We start from the raw sequence: 22,066 nt of genomic DNA on the forward strand, positions 1-22,066 counted from the left end.
ACTCGACAGTCGACGCGGCAGCACAAGCCAGACGGACGCCAATTTGCCAGGAGGACGCGCAACGGGCCAGCGAGGGGCAATCCTTCTCTCATCAAGAGCAATGATGATGAGTAGCGCGGTCAATCTTTTGTAGCTGGCCATGCCACTCGTCGTCATATGCCGATCGGCGGGCAGCTCAAACGAAGATGGCCTCCAGCCTCGTCTGAGGGTCACGCTGCTGCTGTGAGACACGACACGACTTAGGCTCAGTTGACGACTTTTGGCACTCCGTCTGCACGGCCCAATGATCTCAGGGTCCAAGCAGGCCTCGCCTCGATCCTCGACCCCTTCCACCGTCCTCAGACTGCCCATCCATCCATTTCTTGATCGCCATTATCGAGCAGCTGCCAGACTATGAGACCGGACTGAGCTGGTGACACGATCCTCTCTGCCAACATGCCATCTAGCCCCCCAATGGTAAAGTCCTACTGGACGACCATCGCCGAGCTCTTTGCAGCATGCTGCCCCTGTATCCGCCGCGGCAAGGGGCCTCGTAACGAGTACGAGCGTCTACTGGACGAGCAGGAAGACGAGGTCGAAGACCGGCTCGAAGAGTCCAGTGCGCTACTACGCTGGCTGTCCCTGCTCCTTTCAGGAGTCTATCTCCCCTCCAACGACCAGCTCTACGCCGTCCTCTTTCGCTGCTCGGGATGGCTGCAAGGCATTGGCGTATCTGAGCAAGGCGACCAGACGCTCTTGGGACCCGCAACGGGCAAGGTCGTCCATGAAAGTCAGCTCCTCTGCAAGGATATGGCAAAGTGGCTTGCGAGTAGAGATGCTGTGCTGGGAGGTCAAGGGGAGCAGGGAGTGCCCAACGGCAACAGTAGAGAATCGATACAGCGTATCGCCTTCCACTTCTCGCGACTCGTACGCAAGCCTCCTCAGCCAACTACCGACGTCGAAGTCGAAGACGTCGTTCCCGAGGTAGCAAGCGTCAAAGCTGCGGCCGAGTCCGGCGCAGAAGACCTTCGCCTCTCCATTTACTCGGTAGCCCAACTTGTCATCGGCTTCGTAACGTCGCGTCAGCTCACCAATCTCCTCAGGGACAGCCTCAACTTCGGCCGCGACATGGCCGCAGATGCGGTACAGGCAGGCGTCGATACCTTGGCCAGTGCTGAGGGTACGCTACGCCCGAGCGAGCAGGAGAGAAACGAGTCGCTGCAGGAGGAGCTAGAAGGTATGAAGCAGGGGGCCCAGGCCAACATCAACGTCGCTGCGCAGCTCGACCCGCGAGCGGCCAAGGAAGCCGTCCAAGACCTGCCGTCCAACGCTGCAGAAGAGGCTCGCAATCGTCTGCCCACACTCAACGGCATAGCAGAGGCGACCGGGCGTATCATTGGCGAACTGGCTGAGGAGGACAACACCTTCCGCGAGGCCCTGCAAGCCCTCGTAGACCTGGCTGGTAAGTACCGTGACATGATCAAGACGGCAACAGAGGGGAGGGTGGCCGACATACTGCCAGATGTGGAGCGTAGCGAGGATCAAAAGGATAAGCCGCCCCTATTCGAGTGGAATCAAGACGTTCTTGAGCTCAGTGGTGCAGCTCGAGACCTGCTTGAGGGAATGGCAGGCGGCAAATCGCTCGAGCCTATTCTGGCTGAGGTGCGTATCCTTTACGCAGCCGTCAGCGATGACATCGTCAAAGCGAGCGATGACTGGCTCAGTGATGTGCAAGCAGCCCTCACCGCTAGCGGAGAGAATGCAGACCGAGTAGGCCAGCTCCAGCAGAGCCTCTCCAAGCTAGCCGGAAATCTCGAGCGAATCATCAGCGATCGTCCGGACCTCCGCAGCAAAGTCGACAAGATACTCTCTCTTTCCTCTCTCTTCCTTGGAGAAATCCGTCGCGAACCACGGCTGAACCGAATCGGTCAACGGATTCAGGGTATCTTCCTCACCATCAGTAACGCCCTCGCCACACAAGCGCGCGGTCTCTCGCGTTCGGGAAGCGAGCTTCTCCACGACCTGATCTCGTACATCCTGCCCGCCCTGCTCAAGACGCTAGGCAACATCCCGTTGCCGAGGGTCGAATACACTTCACCCCAGGTGGATGCCGCACTGGATGATGTGCGAATCGCAGCCTTCAATCTTGTGCCGGCAAAGGTGAAGGTCAGAATGACGGAAAGCTTCGAGTGGAATCGCACGCGCGTAAGGATTGAGGAGCAAGCCAAGGCGAGTGTGAAGGAGATGCATGTAGAGGCGACGGGAGTCAGGCTGGCGATGAAGGGTGTCAGCTTCTTTGTCAGGGAGAAGATGACGCAACTTCCCTCGCCAATGTGGGTGAACGGCCTAGCGTGCTGCGGAACTCCAAAACCCGAGGAGGACGAGGAGGGTCATCTCGGCGCATATCGCGAGCAAGCCATCCTTGACGCTGGGCTCTTCGGCCGGTCGGGCTCAACAGAAGGGGCGAGCATGATTGTTGACTTGAGCAAGGCTCCATCCGGCGTAAGCCCCTTTGCAGCCGGCGAAGAGGAGGAAGACCAGGACACTCGATCTCCCACTTTCTTCCAGGTGAACAAGGCCGCTCTTAAGCTCAGCGACTCCTTCGATGTACGCTTGCGCCAGTCACGCCACTACATCCTCAACACCGCCCTCCTCGAGCCCGTCGGCGCTCCTGTGGCGCGCATGGTCCTGGAGAGTACCCTCTCTGGGCTGGTGCAGCACGGCCTCGAGGTGATAGACGCTAAGGCTGCGGATGTGTACGCAAGAGCGCATCGCGTTGCTGCTCGTCGCAGCGATTCAAGGCCAGAGTGGGAAGACTACGTGCGAGTACTCATGAATGACAAGGCGGGAAAAACTGCTCAGCGGCTACAGAGGGAGAAGAAGGAGCGCGAGGACGCTGCTGCTGCTGAGGCAAGAATCAAGGCTCAAGCGCGAAATGCTGGCCAAGAGGCATCAACACAGCTTGAAGTCAAGCCCCTGGCCATACTCGTCCATCTGTCACCAGATACCTCGCTCTCCATCGGCGCCTACCCCACTCTGCTCCCCTCCTACGCCCAAGGCCCCACAACACAGCGCACACGCATCCGCAATGCCGTAGTACGCAACGAATGGCAAGGAGAGCTGAAGCAACGCGCAGATGAGACGCTTGAGGAGCTCGGCGGGGCTGTGGCTGGTGTGAAGGTTGCGGCGCGAGGTGTTGGGGAAGGAGTGGGTGAGGTAAGGGAGATGGCTAGGGAGTCGAGAGAGTTGGCGGGCGAGCTGAGGGAGGTCAGGCAGGAGAGGGAGGAGATAATTGATGATGAGGAAGTGGATCGGGGAGAGAGGGAGCCTGAGTGGTATCACCCCGGCTTTGATCTGTGAATCGCTGGAATAGCATCACCGCCTCCTGTGCAAATGATTGCGCCGGCGCCCTTGGCGTCACAGACTTGGCCCGATCGATCGAGATTGAGCCGAGCCCTTTCCGTGTCCATGTGCGCATCTCCACTTTCCCTTCTCGTTACTTTGCATTCTATTCCATCTCACCTCACCTCACCCCACGCAAGTCATCACGTCCCGAAACTTTGTGCGAGAAGGCTTATTTCAGCCTTCAGGCCTCGAGGCGCTGTGATGGCTGCTAGCAAGCAGTCAGTCCTGCTCCTCTCCCCACTACACATCCTCAGCACTCCACAAACGCTCTTTTCCCTCGGCCTGTCCCTCTTCTGGTGCCTCGTCGTCATCTCCCTCTACCACCTGGACATCTTATCCACCCAAAGTGGCTGCTGGCAGCAAAAAGCAGCAGAGCGCACACTTGGTGGCCTTGCCTCGGTCACGGGTCTGCTGTTGGCTTTTCGGTCCAACTCGGCGACCTCTCGATGGGATGGAGCGTCCAGGTGTTGGGCGAGCATTCAGGCTGCTGAACGGAGCCTGATGAGGCTGTTGAGCGTTAGCTTGTGGCATGATGTGCAGGCTGGCAGAGACGACGGTGACGATGACGAGGTGGAAGAGACGGCGCAGCTCGAGGAGCACGTAGATGATTTTCTGCGCCTCTTTCCCTCGTTCGCTCTGGCCGTGCTTGTGCACCTCGAGGCTTCGGCGCCCGGTGGTAGCAGACAGATGAGTAGCTCACGCAGCAGCAGCAAGCTCCCCTGGTCGCTAAGCACCAGCGATCCAGAGGACGTCAAGGCATCGAAAGCAGCACTCCGGTCGGTGCTCCCCACTTTCTTCCTGCGATCTCTGGACTTCTCTACCTCACCATCTTCATCGAGGCTCAGCCGTCTTCCCTCCTCTTCATCATCCGTCGCCTCACGGCATTCCCACACAAAGGCTCGAGGACTGTCGAGCGAAGCAGAGCGCGAACTCAATCTATCCCAGAACATCGATGGACCTCTCGACCTCCCACGGCGCTCCGCACCGCACGTCGACCCGCTTACTGGGAGCATCGTACCGCGCAACCTACCTGTGGACATGCTAAGGGAGATGCAGACGGGTCTCGTACGTTTCCACCAGGGGGTCACTGCTACGACTAGCCGGCAGAGGAGTAAGAGCCAGCCTCGCCGAGAAGTCAAGCTCTCCGGGCCCGTCTTTGCGCACAGCGTCGGGTTGCTCAACACGCTCAGCTCCCAGTTGACCGAGCTCGAGAGGCTGAGGGATACGCCCATCCCTGCCCTCCTTTCCTCGCACCTGCGTCTACTGCTCAATCTACAGCTCGCGCTCACCCCGCTAGCCCTCGCGCGGGCGTACGTTCCGCTGCTGTACCTTCCGCTACCCTGCTTGATTCTGGCAGTCGGTACTTGCGGATTGCACGCCGTCTCGGAAGGGCTCAGCATGCCGTTCGGGAGGGCGAGGGAGAAGCTGCCTATGAGGAGATTATGTGCTGACATTGTGGGGGACTGGAGAGAAACTGTAGCGAGGGTCAGGGAGCTGGGGAGAAGAGAGGCAGAGTATGGCGAAGAGGCAGAAAAGTACGAAAAGCAGGGTGAGAACGAGTCGAACGGCAGCGGAGGGGCGGCCGATAGGGATAACACGAGAATAGGTAGTGAGAAAGCAGACGAGGCCAAGGCGAGTCCTAAGGCTCCTGCGTGGTCGTCTTCGATGGAGACGGCAATCCCGCAACAAGACGACCCGCCTCTCCGCAAGCGTCGCAGTCGTTGGTTACGCTGGGGTGGCGTGAGGTCCCGAAGCAGCCCTACAAACGGAAGTGCAGCTGGCAGCGGTGGAGATGCGACCCAACCATCGCCTCGAGCCTTTGCCAATCACGACGAGAACGACGACGACGACGATGTCGATTTGCACGGGCATAGCCAGGCGTACGCTGCTGGGGACGAGGCAGACGCCGAGGCGCTCGCGGCTGCTGACCGGGTGGCCGCGTCGTATGGGCAGGGACCAGATTGAGGCGCAGCAGCTTGTGTCGATGAGAAGCAGCATCAAGATAGGGAGGGTTTTTCATCTGTACAATATCCACCATCCAATGTTCAGACAAGGGCGCGTAGCAGCGCATCGCCATTGGGGAAAAATATCAAAGCGCTGCGGATCTCAATTCAAGTCGTAGCTAAAAAAACAAAAGAAGTGCGAAGAGGTGTAGAAAGTGAAGAGACCAATGATGAAGAAAGGGAGGACGACAGCGCCTCGTAGGGCCGCTGCCTCGAAGAAGAAAGGCGACTAGCAAGGCGTGCCGAGGTTGAGGCTGTTCAGGGCGAGGGCGACGAGTCAAAGGTGTCATCCGAAGAGGATGTCGATTAGAGAGAAGTTGAAAATCGCGGATCGATGGTGAGGGAGCCCGCGTGGCCGTGGGTGGTGATTAGCTGACTAGATAATAGTGCGGAATGCAGAGCGATTGGCGTTTGTACGTTCGTTCGCCGCACCTTGATGCTCCCACCTCACTGGCTTTGCTGATTGCGCTCGCTCACGCTTGCACACCAGACGGCTCGCCGTACACATTTGCCTGACGCGGGTCCTGTTCAGTGCCCGCCGACGGGGCTCCATACCAGGCCTGCGGCCCTCCGTCTGGAGCACTCGACGAAGAATGCATCACGTGCCCCAAACCATGCGGCGCACGGTGGTCTCCACCAGCCAATCCCGGAGGCCCAGGCGGTCCAGCATCAAAGCTGGAGCGCGCATCGAAGCTGCTCCTCGCATCAAAGCTACTTCGCGCATCAAAGCTGCCCCTGTGATCGTGGTACGGGGTAGGAGGCACGTCCATCCCACTGGGCCCACCTGGGTTGAGGGAGCTGGAGCTCTCGTACCCATTGTGGTGGTGAGGGGCCGCAGGCGGGTGGTCCGAGAAGGAGTCGCGATGGTGTGCTGCGCCTGGAGGAGCGGGCCAGCCTGCTGAACCAAAAGTCGGAGGTGCGTGGCTGTCGTCGTGGGCGTGAGGTGGGGCGTATTGGTGGGCGCCGTTCATTGATGCGACTGTGGCTGACTGGTCGTGCTGGCCGAAAGGCATATTAAAGGCAACGGCAGGAGGAGGCGGGGGAGGAGCTTGATGGCCGTAGGCGTTGAGATGCTGGCTAGAAGCGCCACCCATAGACATCATGCCGCCTGCGCCCCCGCTTGCGCTGGACTTGGAGCCCCTCTTGCCCATCGATGAAGAGCTGCCATCGGCCGCAGAGAGGGACAGATCCGAATCGTCCTCCTTGGAGTCCTTGCCCTTCCTCTTGCGCTTGGGTGGATTGTCCTCGTAGTAGCAGTCGCGCTTGCCGATGCGGCATTGCTTGCAGGGCGTGCCGTCTTGCGAGCATTTGACTTTGCGCTTTCGGCAGACGAGGCACCCGGTGCGGGATCGCTTGAACTTGGCTCGACGGGTGACGCCGCCTCCTGGACCGACGGAGGGACCCACTGGATGATGAGCGCCATCGAGTGGATCGTAAGGAGGAGCGAGACCCATTGCGGAAGCGGCGCCAAGAGGGCCGCCTGGCCCGGCGTACCGACCGCTGGCTGCGCTTGAGCTGACTGATCTGAAGCGCATACCAGGATCAGCGCCAGGCGCAACGGAGGGATTGAAGGAGTCGTAGCTCGTCGTATAGCCTGCGCCTGGTCCAGCAGCCTGCACCTGTCGATTGGCTGCGTATCCGTAGTCGTAGGACGCTCTACCTTGAGTGGTAGAGGAACCTGAAGAAGAAGAGCCCGACGAGTTGCCAATGGCATTGTTGACGCCACCCCAGGGCCAGTGCCGGCCGCCAGCCATCGACGAGAGGCCCGCCGCCGACTGTGGTGCTCGATGCGGCAGCAAAGAGGCGCCCAATGGCCGCGCACGCTCGTCAAGAGAAAAGCGTCGGTCGACCATGTAGCCATTCTGAGTCGGGGCAAAGCGACTGTCCATCGATGACAGGCCACCACCACCACCACCACCGCTGCCGCCGCCGAGATTTGCACTCGTCATGTGGCCATCGAGCGAGTAGATGGAGTTGTTGCGGGTGCCTGGCTGGGACATCGTAGGGGATGAGGTCCAAGAGGAGCCATAGTCATTTGGCGATGCGATCGAGGCGGATGAAAAAGACCCGTTGCGGGCGGCGGAAGGGTGAGTGTCGAGGGACGGCGGGGCAGCATACGCAGACGAGCCTCCTTTGTAGCCTGGAGAGAAGCCAGCAGCGCCTGATGACGAAAGTGACGCAGTTGTGGTGGTCAGCTCGTGCCGCCTTCACTCGCGGATGATGGGTCGCGCCGTTCGCCGAGGGCTGCTCACCGGAGTAATGTCCCTGAGCTGCCTCGGGCTGATAACCTGGCTCGATGGGCGGATATGCCGACGACCTGGCAAGGCAGTGTTGACAAGGAAGATCGATGGGGTCAGTGATGCGGATGAGATGGCTGCATGATACTATTACTTGGAAAGGTGCTGCCGAAACTCACTCTGGAGGCAAGTCCGATCGATAGGCGACGGCGGCCCCGTCAGCCGATCGAGGGTCCCATTGACCACTTGATTCCATAGCTAGCGAGGTGAGAGGAAAGGAAGCCTAGCAGCAAAAGCCTCGAGTGACTGGCCAGGGCAGGCGAGGTAGGGGATGATGAGGGCGGCGACGGCAGCGGGTATGGGAGTTCACGGCACTTGATTGGCTATGTCCGCCTAAGCCGGGTAAGGACTCTTGGTGAGGTGTTGGCGATGTTCAGGAAGATGGGTATCCTACAGTGACGCACGTACGAAGGAGTCCTGGTGTCGCAGAGAAGTCGAGCTCGCTACGATGTCGTGTTTGTGTATCGTCGACTGGAACGAGACGATGGTACGCGAGGGTCGGCAAAGCAGTCGGCCGTGGGGTCGATCGCGACTCGGATCCACAGGACTAGACACAAGGAGAGATGACGACGCAGAGACGGCGACGACGAAGAAGGGCGATGTCGATGATGATGGTGGAAAGATTTGTTGTTCTGTGTGTGATGAGCAGATGACTACCAAGTCAAGAAGCAAGGAGTACCGGGGTGGGGGAGGGGGGGCAGGTGAGGTCGCGGGGAGGGAGAGATGGATTGGCGCGCAATGAGATTACGCCCAGGTGAAAGCACAGGCTGCCTGTCGCCTCGCCGTCCTCCCCCGCTCCACGAACCCCCCTTCACCCAGCAGCAGCGCCTACCGTCATTAGCAGCAGCCTGTTCTCTCCGCTCTTTGTTCGACTGACATTGCACCAGCGCTGCTGCTCCTGCTTCCCGCTCTGCCTGCCTCTTGGTCACCACCCACTCTCACCTACTACGCCCACGCAGCATCAGCAACCATTCGCAATCGACCCCTCCTCTGCTGCTGCTTCCCGCCGCTCTGGCCGCCTTGGCCGCCCCGCCGCCATCGACACACACGTAGTCCCCTTGCTGAGGGCCGACGATTGAGAGCAATCAGGCTTCCATCTTCCGCTCTCCTCTGCCTCTTCCGCCTGCAACACGACGTCGGCGGTAATCATATCACCCTTTGTCGCCCTTCGTCAAGGAGGATGACGACGACGACGACGTCAGGGCACGAGAACCAAGGACTGAGAGAGACGCTGCCAACTCAGCGCGGGCAAAACGCGAGACGAGCCCTGAGAGCATCTTGCAAGCGGCTTCACGCCGGCGCAGTCCGCCAGCGCCCAACCCAGACAGCAGCCGTCAGACGCGCGGGGCGTGAAGCACCTCCGTAAAGTGGTGAAAGCAGAAGGCGGGCACCAAGACTGCACGCAAGCTGCATCACCATCCCGCCGTCGCAGCGGCTGCTGCTGCCCCTTGCCCTCATCATGCCCCGTGTCCTCGCAGCCCAGCGTACGAAAAAAGGATCACACACGCTCTCACCCACACACATCAGCTCTCACGAATGCAACCTGCGATGCTCCCGTTGCGCCGACGAGAAACCAAAGACCGCCAGCGGCTGAGCGGAGCCTTGCAGGTGGAGCTCAACGCACACATTCAATCGACCTGACCTGAGCAGCCTGATGATCGTCTTTTCCGCGACCAAAGCAAGGTTCACAGCAGCGACTTACGCATGCTGCTGATGCCGCTCATGCTGGCCCCAAAAAGAAGACCCGAAAAGACCAGCAATCCTCCCTTCGCCGTTTCTCGTAACAATAGTGCGAGGCTCCTTGCTGGTCAGAATTGGCAAGACGTCGGTATCGTCTCTTGGCGCGCTAAGGGGAGATCAGCATCGAGTCGGCGATCGTGACGCTGACGCAGTGCAGAAGGGCAGCTTCTGCTTTTGCAGATACGACGATCGATGTAGCAAGTTGATGACGATGGCGTGTGTGAACGAATCTCTGGCTTCGAAGCGGCCGATCAAGAAGATCATAGCCTCCGCCGCCGCGGACAAGTTTTCGTCCGGGCCTCGGAGCTGCGAGTCACATCCATCGAGGATTAAGTGCGGGGTCATGTATCGAGCGAGGTAAGATCCTCGGGCTCGGTTCAGGCTTTCTAGATCCATATCTCACAGGTGAGCGTCCAGGAGCTAGCAGCGGCATCCCCGGCGCTGGGTGGAGCTACGTACGAGCTAGAAGCGGCAAGTGGCCGACTCGAGCCGAGTCTCGAGCGTCAGGAAGAGGAGGATAGGATTAGTTCATTGTACAGCGTCGTGCGTGGGTAGCGAGAATAAGAGGCCGAGGTCGAGCGAATATGCACCGAAGTGAAGTAGGACTGGGTGTTGCTACGTCCACCAGCCCAAAGGTGACCTCGTTACAGGCCGGCAAAGCAAGCCCGATTGCCGCTCCTTTCGCGCTCGCGATGGTGAGAAGAAAGCAGCGCCGCCTATCGGTCGGTGAAGTCGATGCTGTGAGTTGCGCTCTTGGCCCCTGGAGGAGCACTGAGCAGACGATTTACAGCAAGTTCTTGCCGAAGCTGAAGCTCGCGAGGCTCGCGATCAGGTGATCGCGGCGAAGCTTGACGGGCCAGAAGCGATGGGCAAAGATGATCTTACGGCCGACGGTGATGGGGATTCGTACGAATGTCGTGTGCTGGGCGCGGGTCATACACGCGTCAGAGGCTGGTAGACAGCTTGACCTTGCCAGGTCACAAGAGGTCGTACATGGTCGTCCTTGTCAACGTCGCCGCGGTCGACCTTGGCTGTGAGAGCCGCAACTGGTCTGCTCCATCTTATTTGAAGGTTGCCGCCGAGTGGTCCGCTAGGTGACGTCAAGCTTGGCGAGGTAAGGATCGAAAGCGGCCAGTTGGAGGCGCTGCCTGAATCGTCACGCACATCATACTCGCTGTCTACTGCAACATCATCCTGCCCGTTCAGCGCTGCTTCAAGCTCTTTGCGACCAGACTCGTCCTCGATGGGCAGTGTCGTGTCGGCGAGGGGCAGGTGGACGAGCATGATATGATTTGCGGGTCCCCGCAGAGAATTGACTTGAATGTTCGTCTGCTTTGAGAAGCCCGTTGATGAACATATTACGGCGAGCAAGGGCTGAGCAGCCAGAGTAGCGTCGCCCTCGCCGTCGTCCTCTGCTGAAGCCAACCTATTGCGAGCTAAGACGCCTTCTACCTCTCGCAAGATGACGGGCCCGTGCTTTTTGGACCCGGCGCTGGCTTTGCACTGAACAATGACGCGCAACCGTGAGGCAGGCTGATCGACTGGTGCGTCGTCGCCTTGGGGTAATTGCCACCATCCTCGCAAGTCTACGCCTCCATCGCCTGCTCCTCCCACCCTCGTCAAGCTGAGGTTTCCAGGGAGGAGATGGGGGAGGCGCGAGAGGACGTGATGTTCATATGCTGTGCCCAGAGATACTGTCGAGATAGATGAGATGGTCCGCGTAAGCCCACAATAAGCGCTGATAGGTATGCCAGGGCATCTTCTGGCCCATATCGTCGTGACCAGCAGACGATGCAGCATCGAGATTGACCGCAAACAATTCGTGGAAGGCGGGGGGGACACGGAAGTGGAGCCTCGACGACGTTGCGAAAGGCCAAGGCGGACCAGATTGGCCCATGGGCCCGGGCCCCCGCTTCTCCTTCGCATCTGTCCATTTCACACCACGCTTTCAAGACTACCGACAACTTCTTCAGAGTAGCCCTCATCCGCCGTCATGGCGGCTCTAGCACCGCCGATCGGCATCGCTGAGGGCAACAACACCTCTACTGCATCGCCATCCATGGGCGCAGGCCTCTCGATGCCTTCTGCGTCCTCGTCTTCCGGCCAGACGCCTGCGTTTATTCCAGCATCACCGGCTCAGGCCGCAGCTCTCGGCCTCGCATTGGCGCCGAACCCACTCGGTACACCAGAGCACACTCTCGCAACGCTCACCAGCACCGGCAGCGCTCCTCAGCAACGCCCACGAGTGGGACCGCGAGCGGTCGTTCACCTCCTCGTAGACCAGCACACAGTCGATTCGGCATGGCCTGCCATCTCGTCCATAATCCTTCGCACATGCCAGCAAATCGCATCGCTGCATCGCTCTCAGCTCGAAGGCACCGGAGTCGTGCTTCAAGCAATTTCATTCAATCCAAAGCAGCCCCGCGTTCCGCCGCGAACGTCTCCCGATCCAATCCAGTCCTTCTTCGAGCCTAGCTGCGATTGTCGCAGAGCAGGCCCATCAACGCCGAGAAGTTTCCTTCTTGGTGCTAGGCAAAGCCTGCAAGGCAGCGCATCTGATGGCCATTGGTGGAAGGAGGGGATATCAGCTGAAGACGGGCATGCAAGCTACTGGCGTGCCCTCGAGCTGGGCGTTGGTGACCTCAAGGCGCAGATAGAAAGAGAAGAAGAAGATGCAGCGACATCAACGATTCCGCCACAGGAAGCTGTCCTGACGAGATATCTCGTCTATTTCGCTTCCGCTAGCTCAGATGCCTTGCCTGCCTCTACGAGAGAAGCAGTCGAATCGTGCTCGGCATTCTTCAATGGCATCATCGTTGGGACGCTCCCAACACCGCCTTGGGCCAGCGACGCTCCGCATCGCGCATCGAATGGCAGCCAAGCGGCAGCATCCGACATTGCCAAGTCATTTCTCAGCGACCTGGGCTCAACGACGACATGGGATGACCTGGGTAACCCAAACTGTAAACCGCAAGGCGAGGCTTCGACCTTCTTCTCATCTCCAACCCCGTCTCTGGAGGGCGTGTCCATCTCTCTTGCCGGCTTCAAGTCTTTGACCTCTAGCGAAGCGGGCAAGGCAAAGCTCGAAAATGCCAGCAAGAAGAGAAGCAGAGACGAGATCGCCGACAGCGACGGCAGCGGAAAGAAGCAAAAGGTCGAGTCAAGTGGTGCTCAAGAAGCCAACGTCACAGCCGGGCCTTCTTCATCAACATCGGGTGCGGCTGTCATCGTGCCTGCCTTCCCTCCTCAGAAGGGCATGAAGACGCCACCTCCATTCTGGTCTGGCCCCATCACCTGGGATGTCCAAAGACCTAACGCAGCAGGCAAGCAACACGTCAAGGTCTGGGTCTGCGCTGTCGTCATGTCCGGCGTCAAGGGTTCGCAGGTGGCTCCACTTCAGACGCTCCTGATGCCTTGGCCCAAGGTTCTGCCGCTCAGTACGCTTCGCCCCATTGCATGGAACCAGCTTCAGACATTCGCATCCACGCACACGGTGCCCCTGATCATGCTTCAGCCTCGACCTGCTCCGGGTCTACGTCCTGCCGGCGGCGGCGAAAAGGTGCCCGAGACAGCTGAGGAGCTGCAGCGCAACGAGAACATCTACTCTAGTCTGGCCCGTACCCTCGACTCGAAGAAGTCAGCAGTCTGGCTGAGCCTCAAGGAGAATCCGCTGCCACCCCATCTCAGCAATCAGACAGAAGAGAGCCGTACCTCGCCTGGCGTGCTCGTAGTCAGCCTCGCCGGTCCTTCCAATGTGGACCCTCAGACTGGTCAGGCACGCACTGCATCCAGTCGCCTTGTCGGCTTCATCTTTGCCAATGGCGTGCCATGGGACTCTCTTCAGACACCGCAGCAGCGAGCTTCCGTTGCAGAGCACAACCAGCAATCACTCCTCGCTCGCGCAAAGGCTCAGGCATCGCTGTTGCAACAGCAAGCACAGGGCCAGCCGAGCGCGCCTACGACGACGCATCCGCCAGCTGGTGGCTTGGGCGGCGCGAGTGCGAGTGCTGGGAGTGGTAGCAGTGGTGGTGCGGCAAACAAGCCGAATGTAGATATCAGTAGCATCTTTGGGCAAGGCGGTGCAATGAGCCATCTGCCTCCGCAAGCCCAGCAGATGCTCAGCGCGGCCCTCGCCCAGCAACAGGCCCTTCAGCAGCGCCAGAAGGACCAGTACAAGCCGACACCACCTGCGGCGTCTATCTCAAATGCGCCTGCCCAACAGCAGCAACAGCAGCAACAGCAGCAACAGCAGCAACAGCAGCAACAGCAACTACCCCAAGCCGGGCAGCCGCAGAGCTTTGGCGGCTTCAACATCCCGCAGAATATGCCCAACGGCGCCGCCAACTTTGCATCTGCCACTCAGGCTTGGCTTGCATCGCAGCAGCGCAACCAAGCTCAAAGCGGAGTACTACCTCAGCAGCAGCAGCAGCAGCAGCAGCAGCAGCAGCAGCACGGTCAGGCTCCCGCGTCCCACCTCTCCTCGATGTTCGGGCCAGGCACCTCCTTCGGCGGCCAGCAAGGAGGGGGAGGCAGCGGCGGTACGCCTTTCGAGGGGCTTTCGAACCAGGACTTTGCAGCGTTGGCAGCTCAGCTGGGCCTTCAAGTGAATCAACAGCAGCAGCAGCAGCAGCAGCAACAACAGCAGCAAGGCCCACCTCAGCAAAACCAGGCGCCTGCACCTGCCGCTGGCTCCAATTTGGCGGCCTACCAGGCCTTCCTTCGCGCTCAGGCCCAACAGCAACAGCAGGCAGTTCAACAGCAGCAGCAGCAGGGTACTCCAGCTCATTCGCGTACTCAGTCTAATCAGCAAGCATTCCCGACCCAACAACAGCAGCACCAGGGAGGACCGAGTGGCGGCGGTGGCGCCCCTCCTCCTCAGCCTGGCCAACAGCAGCAGGGACAGCCGCAGCTTATGCCCAACCTCGACATGTCGAAGCTTGATATGCAGGCGCTACAGGCTATGTTGGGAATCAAGTAGCGGGATGCGTGAAGAAGAGAAGGTCTTCGCGCAGGACGTCAGCTAAACGGCCGCTACTGGCAGGCAATGATGTCATTCTTTACACGGCTCTACCTTCTCCATGAGTGGTAGACTCAACTGTACTTGTATACCAACTAGCAATCATCGATCGTGATCAACGCCTGCCTTGTGAAGTCGAGTCGCACAACTATCGCGCTCGGTGGGAAGACTGAACGGTCACAATCGAATTTGCTACGGATCGCAGAGCGACATAATCTCCCTTGACTTGATTGCTTTCCACTGCCCTGCCCCTTACTTCTTGTTCTTCTCCGCATCCTCCTTCATGCCCTTCATAACCCAAGCGCTCGACTCCTTTGCGTGAGCCTTGGTCTCCTCGTCCTCGCCATCAAAGTTGGGGTCCAGGATCTTGTCGAGGAGCTCGTGCTTGCCGTCGGGGAGGTACATGCCCTTCTTGGTAGCGGGGCGGTCCAAGTTGCGCTTGACCCAAGCAGCCACGTTGGAAGGCAGGTCCTTGACGCCGGCCCACTTGTGCCACTGTACCCATGGGTAAGCGTTAATGTCTGCCAGGGAGAATTGACCCTTGCCGTCCCCGACGAGCCAGTCGCGTCCTTCGAGGACCTTGTCGAGCACGCTATAGAGGCCTGCGCGCGGTGGGGAGAAATGAAAATTGATGCAAGTCAGTACGGTACGAGACTAGATTTGGATGAGCACGTCTGCCAACTCACGAATCGTCTCGTTCTGGTATCGGTCAATACCGTACTGGATCTTCTCTGGCGCGTATCGGTAGAAGTGGTTGGCCTGGCCCTGCATGGGCCCGACGCCACCGTGGACAAAGAACATCAATTGAAGCACCTCGTTCCTGTAGTCGTCAGCCTTGGGATTGCTGGAAGGCCAGGAGAACTTGTGCTCAGGGTCATAGTGCTTCTCGAGGTAGAGGAGGATGGCTGCCGTCTCGAAGACGTTGAAGTTGTCCCTGTTGGGGTCCTGCAGGGCGGGAATGCGACCGTTGGGGTTGATGTCGAGGAACCATTTCTCCTTTTGCTGGTTCTCCTTGAGGGAGACGGCGTGGTACTCGTACTGGAACTTGTCTCCGTAGACTGCCTTGAGCTCTTCGAGGAAGGTGTGGACCTTCTGGCCGTTGGGCGTGGGAGCCGAGTAGAGCTTGAGAGGCTGCATTGCGTTGGACGAGATTGTTGTTGAGAGCTGTCGAGTGATCTGTGAGAGCCTAGTACGTGCAAGTGATGGCATGCAAAGTAGAAGAGCGACCAGGTTTGAGACGTGCTGGAGCAACTTATACCGACGTCAGCTGGCGAGCTTTCATCCATGGTGGAGGCCGCCCAAGAGGATTGCTTAAGCCCGTCCGCTCACCGCGGAGCAAATTGAGGCAGCACGGGCCAGCACGCGGAAACAACCACGTGGCCGCATTAAGCTCGCTCCGGCAGTCGCTTCCACTCCATACGACATCTGTCAACTTGAGTGCTTGGCTTCCCTCCACGCACATCGCCGTCAACATGGCGCCAACTGGTCAAGGCCCACGCGTGGAGCTACTCAGCCTCCCTCCAAGTGGTGTCGTCCATCAACGCCTCTTCTTGCTCTGTGGTCGCGTGTACAGCGGTGGTCCTCGAGATGGCCAGTCGAACTCTAAAGGGCCGGACGGCTTTGTTGACATTGATTTGCTAGAAGCCAAGCAGCCTAGCTTCGGCCCTCACATTTGGGAAGTGAATGCGACGTGGTTCAAGGCCCTCATCCCTCTTCTTCCCGGCAATAATCGCTTAAAGATCAACCATCGATGGGCAGACAATTCGCCCTCCGGCATCAGCCACGAGGTCGATCTGACCTACATGCCCAAGCTCGATCGGCCACCTCTCCACCTTGTCATTCTTGCTGCTCGTGACTCGCCTGTATGGAGCGAGAGCCGAAAGTCAGGCGAATCTTCAGCAACGGATATCAATATGGGTACTGCCACTGTTCCCGGTGCACACAATCCTGCACCGACTATCCCGCCTTCACATACCGGGTCGCAACGTTCGTCCGGCTTCGGCGGCTTCCTCAATAAGGTCAAGGCGGTCAAAGACGACCTCGCAGGTGGCGCATTCAAGCCCACGCCTACCTCAAGCTCTTCTGCATCATCATCAAGGCCAGATCAGCCAGCGCTGATCGATACGCCCCCCGGCTGGCGGCGCGACCGCCTCCTCAACGGTGGGCTCCGCGAAGTCAAGCGTCGCCTCGCCCTTCAAGCCCTGATGTGGCAAGCTTTCCACGCCGACCAGATGTATCGCCAAGGATTCGGGCATCGTGCCTTCAGCCTCCAAGAGCAAAGCAATGCCTTGCACACGGAGACTAGCTCGGAGCATATCGATCTGCCCTCCATTCCCGTCGTTCACCTGCTCCGCTCCGAGCATACGCTTGCTGAGTTCCGAGCAGCCGACAACGCCCAGCAACACAAAGGTGCAAAGAATGGCGGTGCAATGCACTCTTTCGCAGGCGAGGCGCTCCACAAGGCTGATTTCTGGCGCAAAGGTCCTCCAGGAGCGGCGTGCGGTGTCTTGATCCTGGACTCAACGTGGGATCCCTCCCACCAGCTACTGCGCGCACACGCCGCCGTCGGATCTCATGGCGGTCTCCGTCAAGACTCGCTGAGCCATGGTGTCATGGGCTCGCATTGGCTTTGGGCTGCCCCCTCTACCCTGGGCGAGGTCACCCCCGCCTTCCTGGACGAGGAGGCGACGGACGCGAGGTACTGCTGCAACGACCTAGGTGAGGGACGGACCGTCGCCCTCACCATCAATATTGGCAGTGGAGCTATGCTGCATGAAGTCGGTCACGCGCTCGATAATCCGCATTGGCCTAGCGGAATCATGGCAAGAGGCTACATGGAGTGGAATAGGGCGTTCATGACCAGGGAGACGCATTCAATACGAGGGGGTAATCGTACGATGAAGCCGATCACGCCGGATGACGACTCGCGAGAGAATCACCTGCATCGCTGTCAAGCTATACGGGCGAGGTTGCACCCAGCTTTCGCGCTCGATGGGGATGCACAGCCGGCAGGTCGTGCCTCCTTCCCCAGCTGGAAGGATTGGGCAGACGTGGAGCCCATGTTCCTCCCCATGCGCAACGGGATACGCTGTAACTCTCAAGCAGGCATCGCCATGATAGTCATCGAGACCGGCGAGAAAGGCAAGGAAAAGAAGTATAAGACCCACCTCGAGATGGGCTTGGACCCCTCTGCTGGCCCTCCGCCCACGTCATATCTTCTCACACCGCAGTACCTCTCCTCCCTGGTAGGGTTCGACGTCCTTCACCCCTCGTCACTCGAAGTAGCACTGAGCTGCACGGCCTGGAACTTGAGGCATGGAGAGTGCAACTCGTATAGACGTATGGGCCTCGCAAAGCCGCTAACTTCCCTTCCTGGCGTGAACTTAATGAGATTCGGGAGAGAGGTACGCAATGGGCCACGCACGAAAGTGGATGACGACCCGTCTCATCACCACGAAGCTATCCTGCTCAACAGCGCTTGGGCTGGCGGGCCGCCGCTGGTTGAGGTGGAGCTGTTCTCCCACCAGGCCTTTGTAGGGCTGCGCTTCAAGTACGCAGACGGGTCTGCGCAGTCTGTTGGAAAGGTCGGTAATGATAGGCCGAAGACATCGGTGCGGCTGAATCAGGGCGAGGACTTATTGTCTGTAGAGGTTAGGTCAGGCTGGTGGATTGACGCTGCCAGCGTACGGGTGGGCAGGGGTTCGCAAGGTAGAGATACTCCCTTCGTTGGTGGGCATGGTGGAGGTCGGCGATCACTGAGGCCCGCGAGTGAGGAAGAGGAGATAGTAGGCTTTGTCGCCTCCTCGGGCAGCTGGATGGACTCTCTTGGGGTGCTGGTGGCAGATCGGAGGAGATAGCCGTAGGAGTGGAACCAGGCGGGCGAGGAACAGCATTGATCGGAGCATAATCTGGATGCAGTCTATTCATGGCGACGGCCACATGCACTTGCCAACCTCCCTTCTGCGCCGACATCACGCCCTGATTTGGTTCGAAGGCGCGAACCTCGCCAAAGCTAGGATGGCAAGCCTCAGCTCCTCCTTGACACGGCTCGTCGCCGAGTCATCCTCCTGCCCTTGCTCATCGCCCTCAGCCTTGACCGACGCTTGATCTCTGCGCTGCCTGATCCTCCCGTCCAGCTCCATAAGCGTCCTCGCGTACTCAACCAAGCACTCCTTCACCCTCTGTCCAGTCCACTCCTCGTCTTTATATCTCGTCACTCTCTTCGCACCTTCAACCGCATTAGGCGGCAAGAAGGTAGGCTGCGCCCATTCCGCCTGCTTGTCCTGCAAGATGAATGGGGGGAGATCATCCGGATTGACCAGGCTGGAGGGACGATCCAAGAGCAAGCGCACGAGTCGGAGTCGTGCCCAGATGAGGGGCATGTGCGCCACAAGGTAGGACACGTTTGATGTTGTGAGGATGAGCTCTGGACGAGCATCCACATCGCCTGGCTGAGTGGAGCTGTCGTCTTTCTGGTCGGCCACGTCGCCAGCTGTGGGGTCGCCCTGCTTTGCACGTCGCTCCAACTCGGCGATGAGCTCGCCCGTACGCGAGATGACGGCGCCATATCGGTTCTTGCTGACAGGAATGACAACCTCGTCCCGTACCCAGGTGTAGAGGTCTCGGTCTAGGATAAGACCGTTGCTGAGCGCCTCCTGAAGTCGCTCTTCGCTAGACGTCGGCGCAGAAGCGGCGTGGCCATTCGGTGTTGCCTCCTGCTTGACGGTGCTCTTGTCGTCTAGAACGTCGATGTCCATCGTGGCGGGCTCTGAGTCGGCAGAGGCCTCGCCTTCCTCTTGACGATCGTCGACGCCTTTCACGGCACCCTTGACAAAGCGCTCGATGCTCGACGCCCACAGCTCAGCCTCAAAGCCTCCCCAAACGTTGCTCTGCAAAAATCTGGCGGAGCTGTCTGCCTGACTCGCCCTCTCATGAGCAGGCACGGCAGGCGCGGTAGCCTTCAGCGCTGAGGATTGGCCCGTTTCGTCTCCCCTGTCATCACCTTGCCTCGCTCTTCCTGCACCGCTCCTCGCGCCAATTCCAGCCTGGTCAGCCGCCTCATCCATGGCGCCCAGCTTCTCAAGCAGAGCCCGCTCTGTAGACCGATCGGGAGCATCAACGCCCACTGCTCTGCATGTGGCCTCTCGATCCTCCCACATAAGCGTGTCCCGCAGCACAGTCAGTCGCGCCCAGTCCCAATGCTCGTAGTTGCCCAGCTGCCCATCGAGACCATAGAGAACGCCAGGAGCGAGCTGCTGCGCGCCACCGGACGCAGCCCCCGCTGAAGGTCCCGCACTAGCGTTGTTGGCCGCCAGGACCCCAGGGTCAATAGGCCCAGCACCGATCGCCGCATTCTCCACGTCCTTCCAGACGGCCAGATCCCCCGCTCCATCCCACGTCCGCGTATAATGCGCGTGCGGGTACGTCCAATCCATCAAGTTCGCAAACCCGTACTGCTCGCGCTCAAAGTCCTTGCTACGCCAATGTTTCGCTTTCTTCTCTGCGAGGGTGGCAGCATCATCTGGCTCAGGACCGGGATAGTAGGCATCGAGATGGGGATGCGGCTCGTAATCCGGCATGGTGGAGAAGAGAGGGTGCGGCCAGCGATGTGGCGTTGCAGCGAGCTGTGTGCTGGTGGTGCCGAGGGTGGAGTTGCGGCTGCCATTGGCGTTGAAGTTGGCGCCCCCACTGCTGCCGTTGCCTTGAGCGCTGGCCCCTGTAGTATCGACGCTCGAAGTCGGAAGGAACATGGGCAGCCTTTGCTGTGTCGCAGGCATGCCGTGTTCGTAATGACTTCCCGTCGCCTCCTTGGGCAAGGCTCGCTCTGCCGTTGTGAGCCTTAATGCATCGTAAGGTGCAGGTCTGACCAGCTTCTCCTTATGGCGCTGCGCATCCGGGTGCAAGGCATGCGTGCTCGTGAGCTCAGGTGTCGTCGTGTCGGTGTAGAAAATGGGAAGAAATCCCGTCACAGGGTCGATCGTTACGCCGAGAGGCGCAAGAAGGTCGCATCGTTCCGAGTAGCGGAGGGAGTCCAGATCGAGACTGCCGTCCGGCATGAAAGTTGTCGGCTTGAAGTCGCGATTGCGCACTTCGGCCCTGTGACGCAATGCAGCTTCGCCCAGATCGATCTCGACGCCTTTCTGATGGGACTGAGCCAGCACCTGGTCGATGGCTGCAGCAGCTGACTCACTGCGTGTGACGGGCTGCTTGCGAGGTGGGAAGTTGCGACCGCGAACGGGCATCAGCTTGCGACGTGGGCCGGGCATGGGCGTATGCGACCCTCGGTTTGCTGAGCCTCCCCGGCCACTCTCATCGTCGTCGCCCTCGTCGTCTTCGTCATGGTCGTCGTCATCATCGTCTTCGTCGTCGTCTGCGTCTTCTTGCTTGATGCGGTGATGATGGCTTGAAATCCCAGAAATCCCATCGTCGCCGTCGTCGTCGTCGTCGTCCTGTCCATCGTCGCTCCCAACGTCGCCGTTCTCGCTGCCGGACGCCGGTGAGGGTGACGCAGCGAACATAGGCGGACGGCTGAGTGAGCTGGGCACAAGTGGACGGGACGAAGCTCTGCTGGAAGTCTTGGAAGTCGAAGCTGACCCTTTGGCACTCTTGGGAAGCTTCTTTCCCTTGCCGCCGCTCGCCCTGCCCTTTGGCTTGGCTTGCACCTTCTTCGGCGAATGTCCATCCTCGTCCGCATCATCGTAGCTGTAGCTGTAGCTGGTATCCATGGACTGTGATACGTCTGCCTCTAGCGGATCAGGTGAGCCCCGTTCCCTTATGCCTCGATCTTCGGCGCGTTGAATAGCTTTCAGCGCGAACGTCTCGACAGCTTGGGCCTGAGTGTGATAGATGGACCCAGGTGGATTGAAGGTTTTAGCATTGTTGGTAATGAGAAGCAGGTCGTCTCTGAAGGACGCCATATCACCGTAATACTCTTGCTCTACCCTCCTCTCCATCGTACCCAGATCCATCGGATCGCGAATGATGGTGCGGTAGCCTGGCACTTCTGCCTCGTCAACAGGAGCGAGAAAGAAGCCGTACGCGTCCTTCTTGACTATCGATTGGATGAGCTTCGGTAGCACATCTTGAATGTCGACGCGTTTCTTCTTCTTGGGCGGTCTTCTGGTGGGAGGAGGAGGTGGTGTCCATGCTGCCGCTGATGAAGAGGCATCGTCGCCGCCGGTGAGAGGAGCATGTATGCCATTGGTGCCATTGTTTAGCAAAGGTGGCGGCGGAGACAACCTCGATGGTCCAGGCTGGTCTGATGCCGTCAATGGCAATGGATTTGACGCAGCAGGCGAGGCCACATTGTCATCTGTTCTTGGCCTCTTTGATAGCTTGATCTTCAAGGACGACGTCGAGGAGGATGTAGAGGGCGTGGCTGGCAAAGACTGGCCATTTTGCCCAGGCGCACCGGGCGACGGCTGCGACGACGACGACGAGTGGGATGGACGAAGTGGTGTGGAAGAAGATGAAGGAGGAGACATCGTCGACGAGTCTGGACTGCCTTTGATCGACGACACGAGACCCGGTCGTCGTCTGTCTGTCTTTCCCCTCTTGCGGATTGGATCGAGGTGTGGTCCAAATGGAGGCCGACGCTGCCCGCTTCACCCTTCGACCCTCGTCTG

The 22,066-nt window shown here is 59.4% G+C and overlaps 7 protein-coding genes across 7 annotated transcripts; 4 read left to right on the top strand and 3 right to left on the bottom strand.

The window, feature by feature from the left end:
• The first annotated feature begins 89 nt into the window (after positions 1-89).
• BDZ90DRAFT_229893 (hypothetical protein) lies at positions 90-3,483 on the top strand. Its single transcript, XM_025505263.1, has one exon. It carries the CDS (start codon positions 436-438, stop codon positions 3,337-3,339), a length of 2,904 nt encoding a protein of 967 aa, XP_025365515.1. The 5' UTR covers positions 90-435; the 3' UTR covers positions 3,340-3,483.
• BDZ90DRAFT_229894 (hypothetical protein) lies at positions 3,474-5,799 on the top strand. The gene has a single exon (XM_025505264.1). The coding sequence runs from the start codon at positions 3,586-3,588 to the stop codon at positions 5,347-5,349; it is 1,764 nt and encodes a 587-aa protein (XP_025365516.1). The 5' UTR covers positions 3,474-3,585; the 3' UTR covers positions 5,350-5,799.
• A 687-nt stretch (positions 5,800-6,486) lies between these two features.
• On the bottom strand, positions 6,487-7,880 carry BDZ90DRAFT_273179 (hypothetical protein; the record flags this gene model as incomplete). Its single annotated transcript, XM_025508791.1, has 3 exons — positions 7,640-7,880; positions 6,573-7,548; positions 6,487-6,529 (listed from the first exon to the last, which is right to left on the bottom strand). Exons 2-3 carry the CDS (start codon positions 7,385-7,387, stop codon positions 6,487-6,489), a joined length of 858 nt encoding a protein of 285 aa, XP_025365517.1. The 5' UTR covers positions 7,388-7,548; positions 7,640-7,880.
• A 3,443-nt stretch (positions 7,881-11,323) lies between these two features.
• On the top strand, positions 11,324-14,772 carry BDZ90DRAFT_27532 (hypothetical protein). Its single transcript, XM_025508874.1, has 2 exons — positions 11,324-13,861; positions 14,058-14,772. The coding sequence occupies exons 1-2, from the start codon at positions 11,418-11,420 to the stop codon at positions 14,446-14,448; spliced, it is 2,835 nt and encodes a 944-aa protein (XP_025365518.1). The 5' UTR covers positions 11,324-11,417; the 3' UTR covers positions 14,449-14,772.
• On the bottom strand, positions 14,461-15,664 carry BDZ90DRAFT_229898 (putative theta class glutathione s-transferase). The gene is made up of 2 exons (XM_025505265.1): positions 15,128-15,664; positions 14,461-15,043 (listed from the first exon to the last, which is right to left on the bottom strand). The coding sequence occupies exons 1-2, from the start codon at positions 15,576-15,578 to the stop codon at positions 14,694-14,696; spliced, it is 801 nt and encodes a 266-aa protein (XP_025365519.1). The 5' UTR covers positions 15,579-15,664; the 3' UTR covers positions 14,461-14,693.
• Positions 15,665-16,114: 450 nt separating this feature from the next.
• On the top strand, positions 16,115-18,271 carry BDZ90DRAFT_213851 (hypothetical protein; the record flags this gene model as incomplete). Its single annotated transcript, XM_025504182.1, has 1 exon — positions 16,115-18,271. A coding segment is annotated over one exon (2,157 nt), but the record flags the coding sequence as incomplete, so codon positions are not given.
• BDZ90DRAFT_27663 (hypothetical protein) lies at positions 18,180-22,029 on the bottom strand. Its single transcript, XM_025508943.1, has one exon. The coding sequence runs from the start codon at positions 21,923-21,925 to the stop codon at positions 18,413-18,415; it is 3,513 nt and encodes a 1,170-aa protein (XP_025365521.1). The 5' UTR covers positions 21,926-22,029; the 3' UTR covers positions 18,180-18,412.
• Between the last annotated feature and the right edge of the window lie 37 nt (positions 22,030-22,066).

The sequence above is a fragment of the Jaminaea rosea genome (assembly GCF_003144245.1).
Source record: "Jaminaea rosea strain MCA 5214 unplaced genomic scaffold BDZ90scaffold_1, whole genome shotgun sequence".
Lineage (NCBI taxonomy): Eukaryota > Fungi > Basidiomycota > Exobasidiomycetes > Microstromatales > Jaminaea > Jaminaea rosea.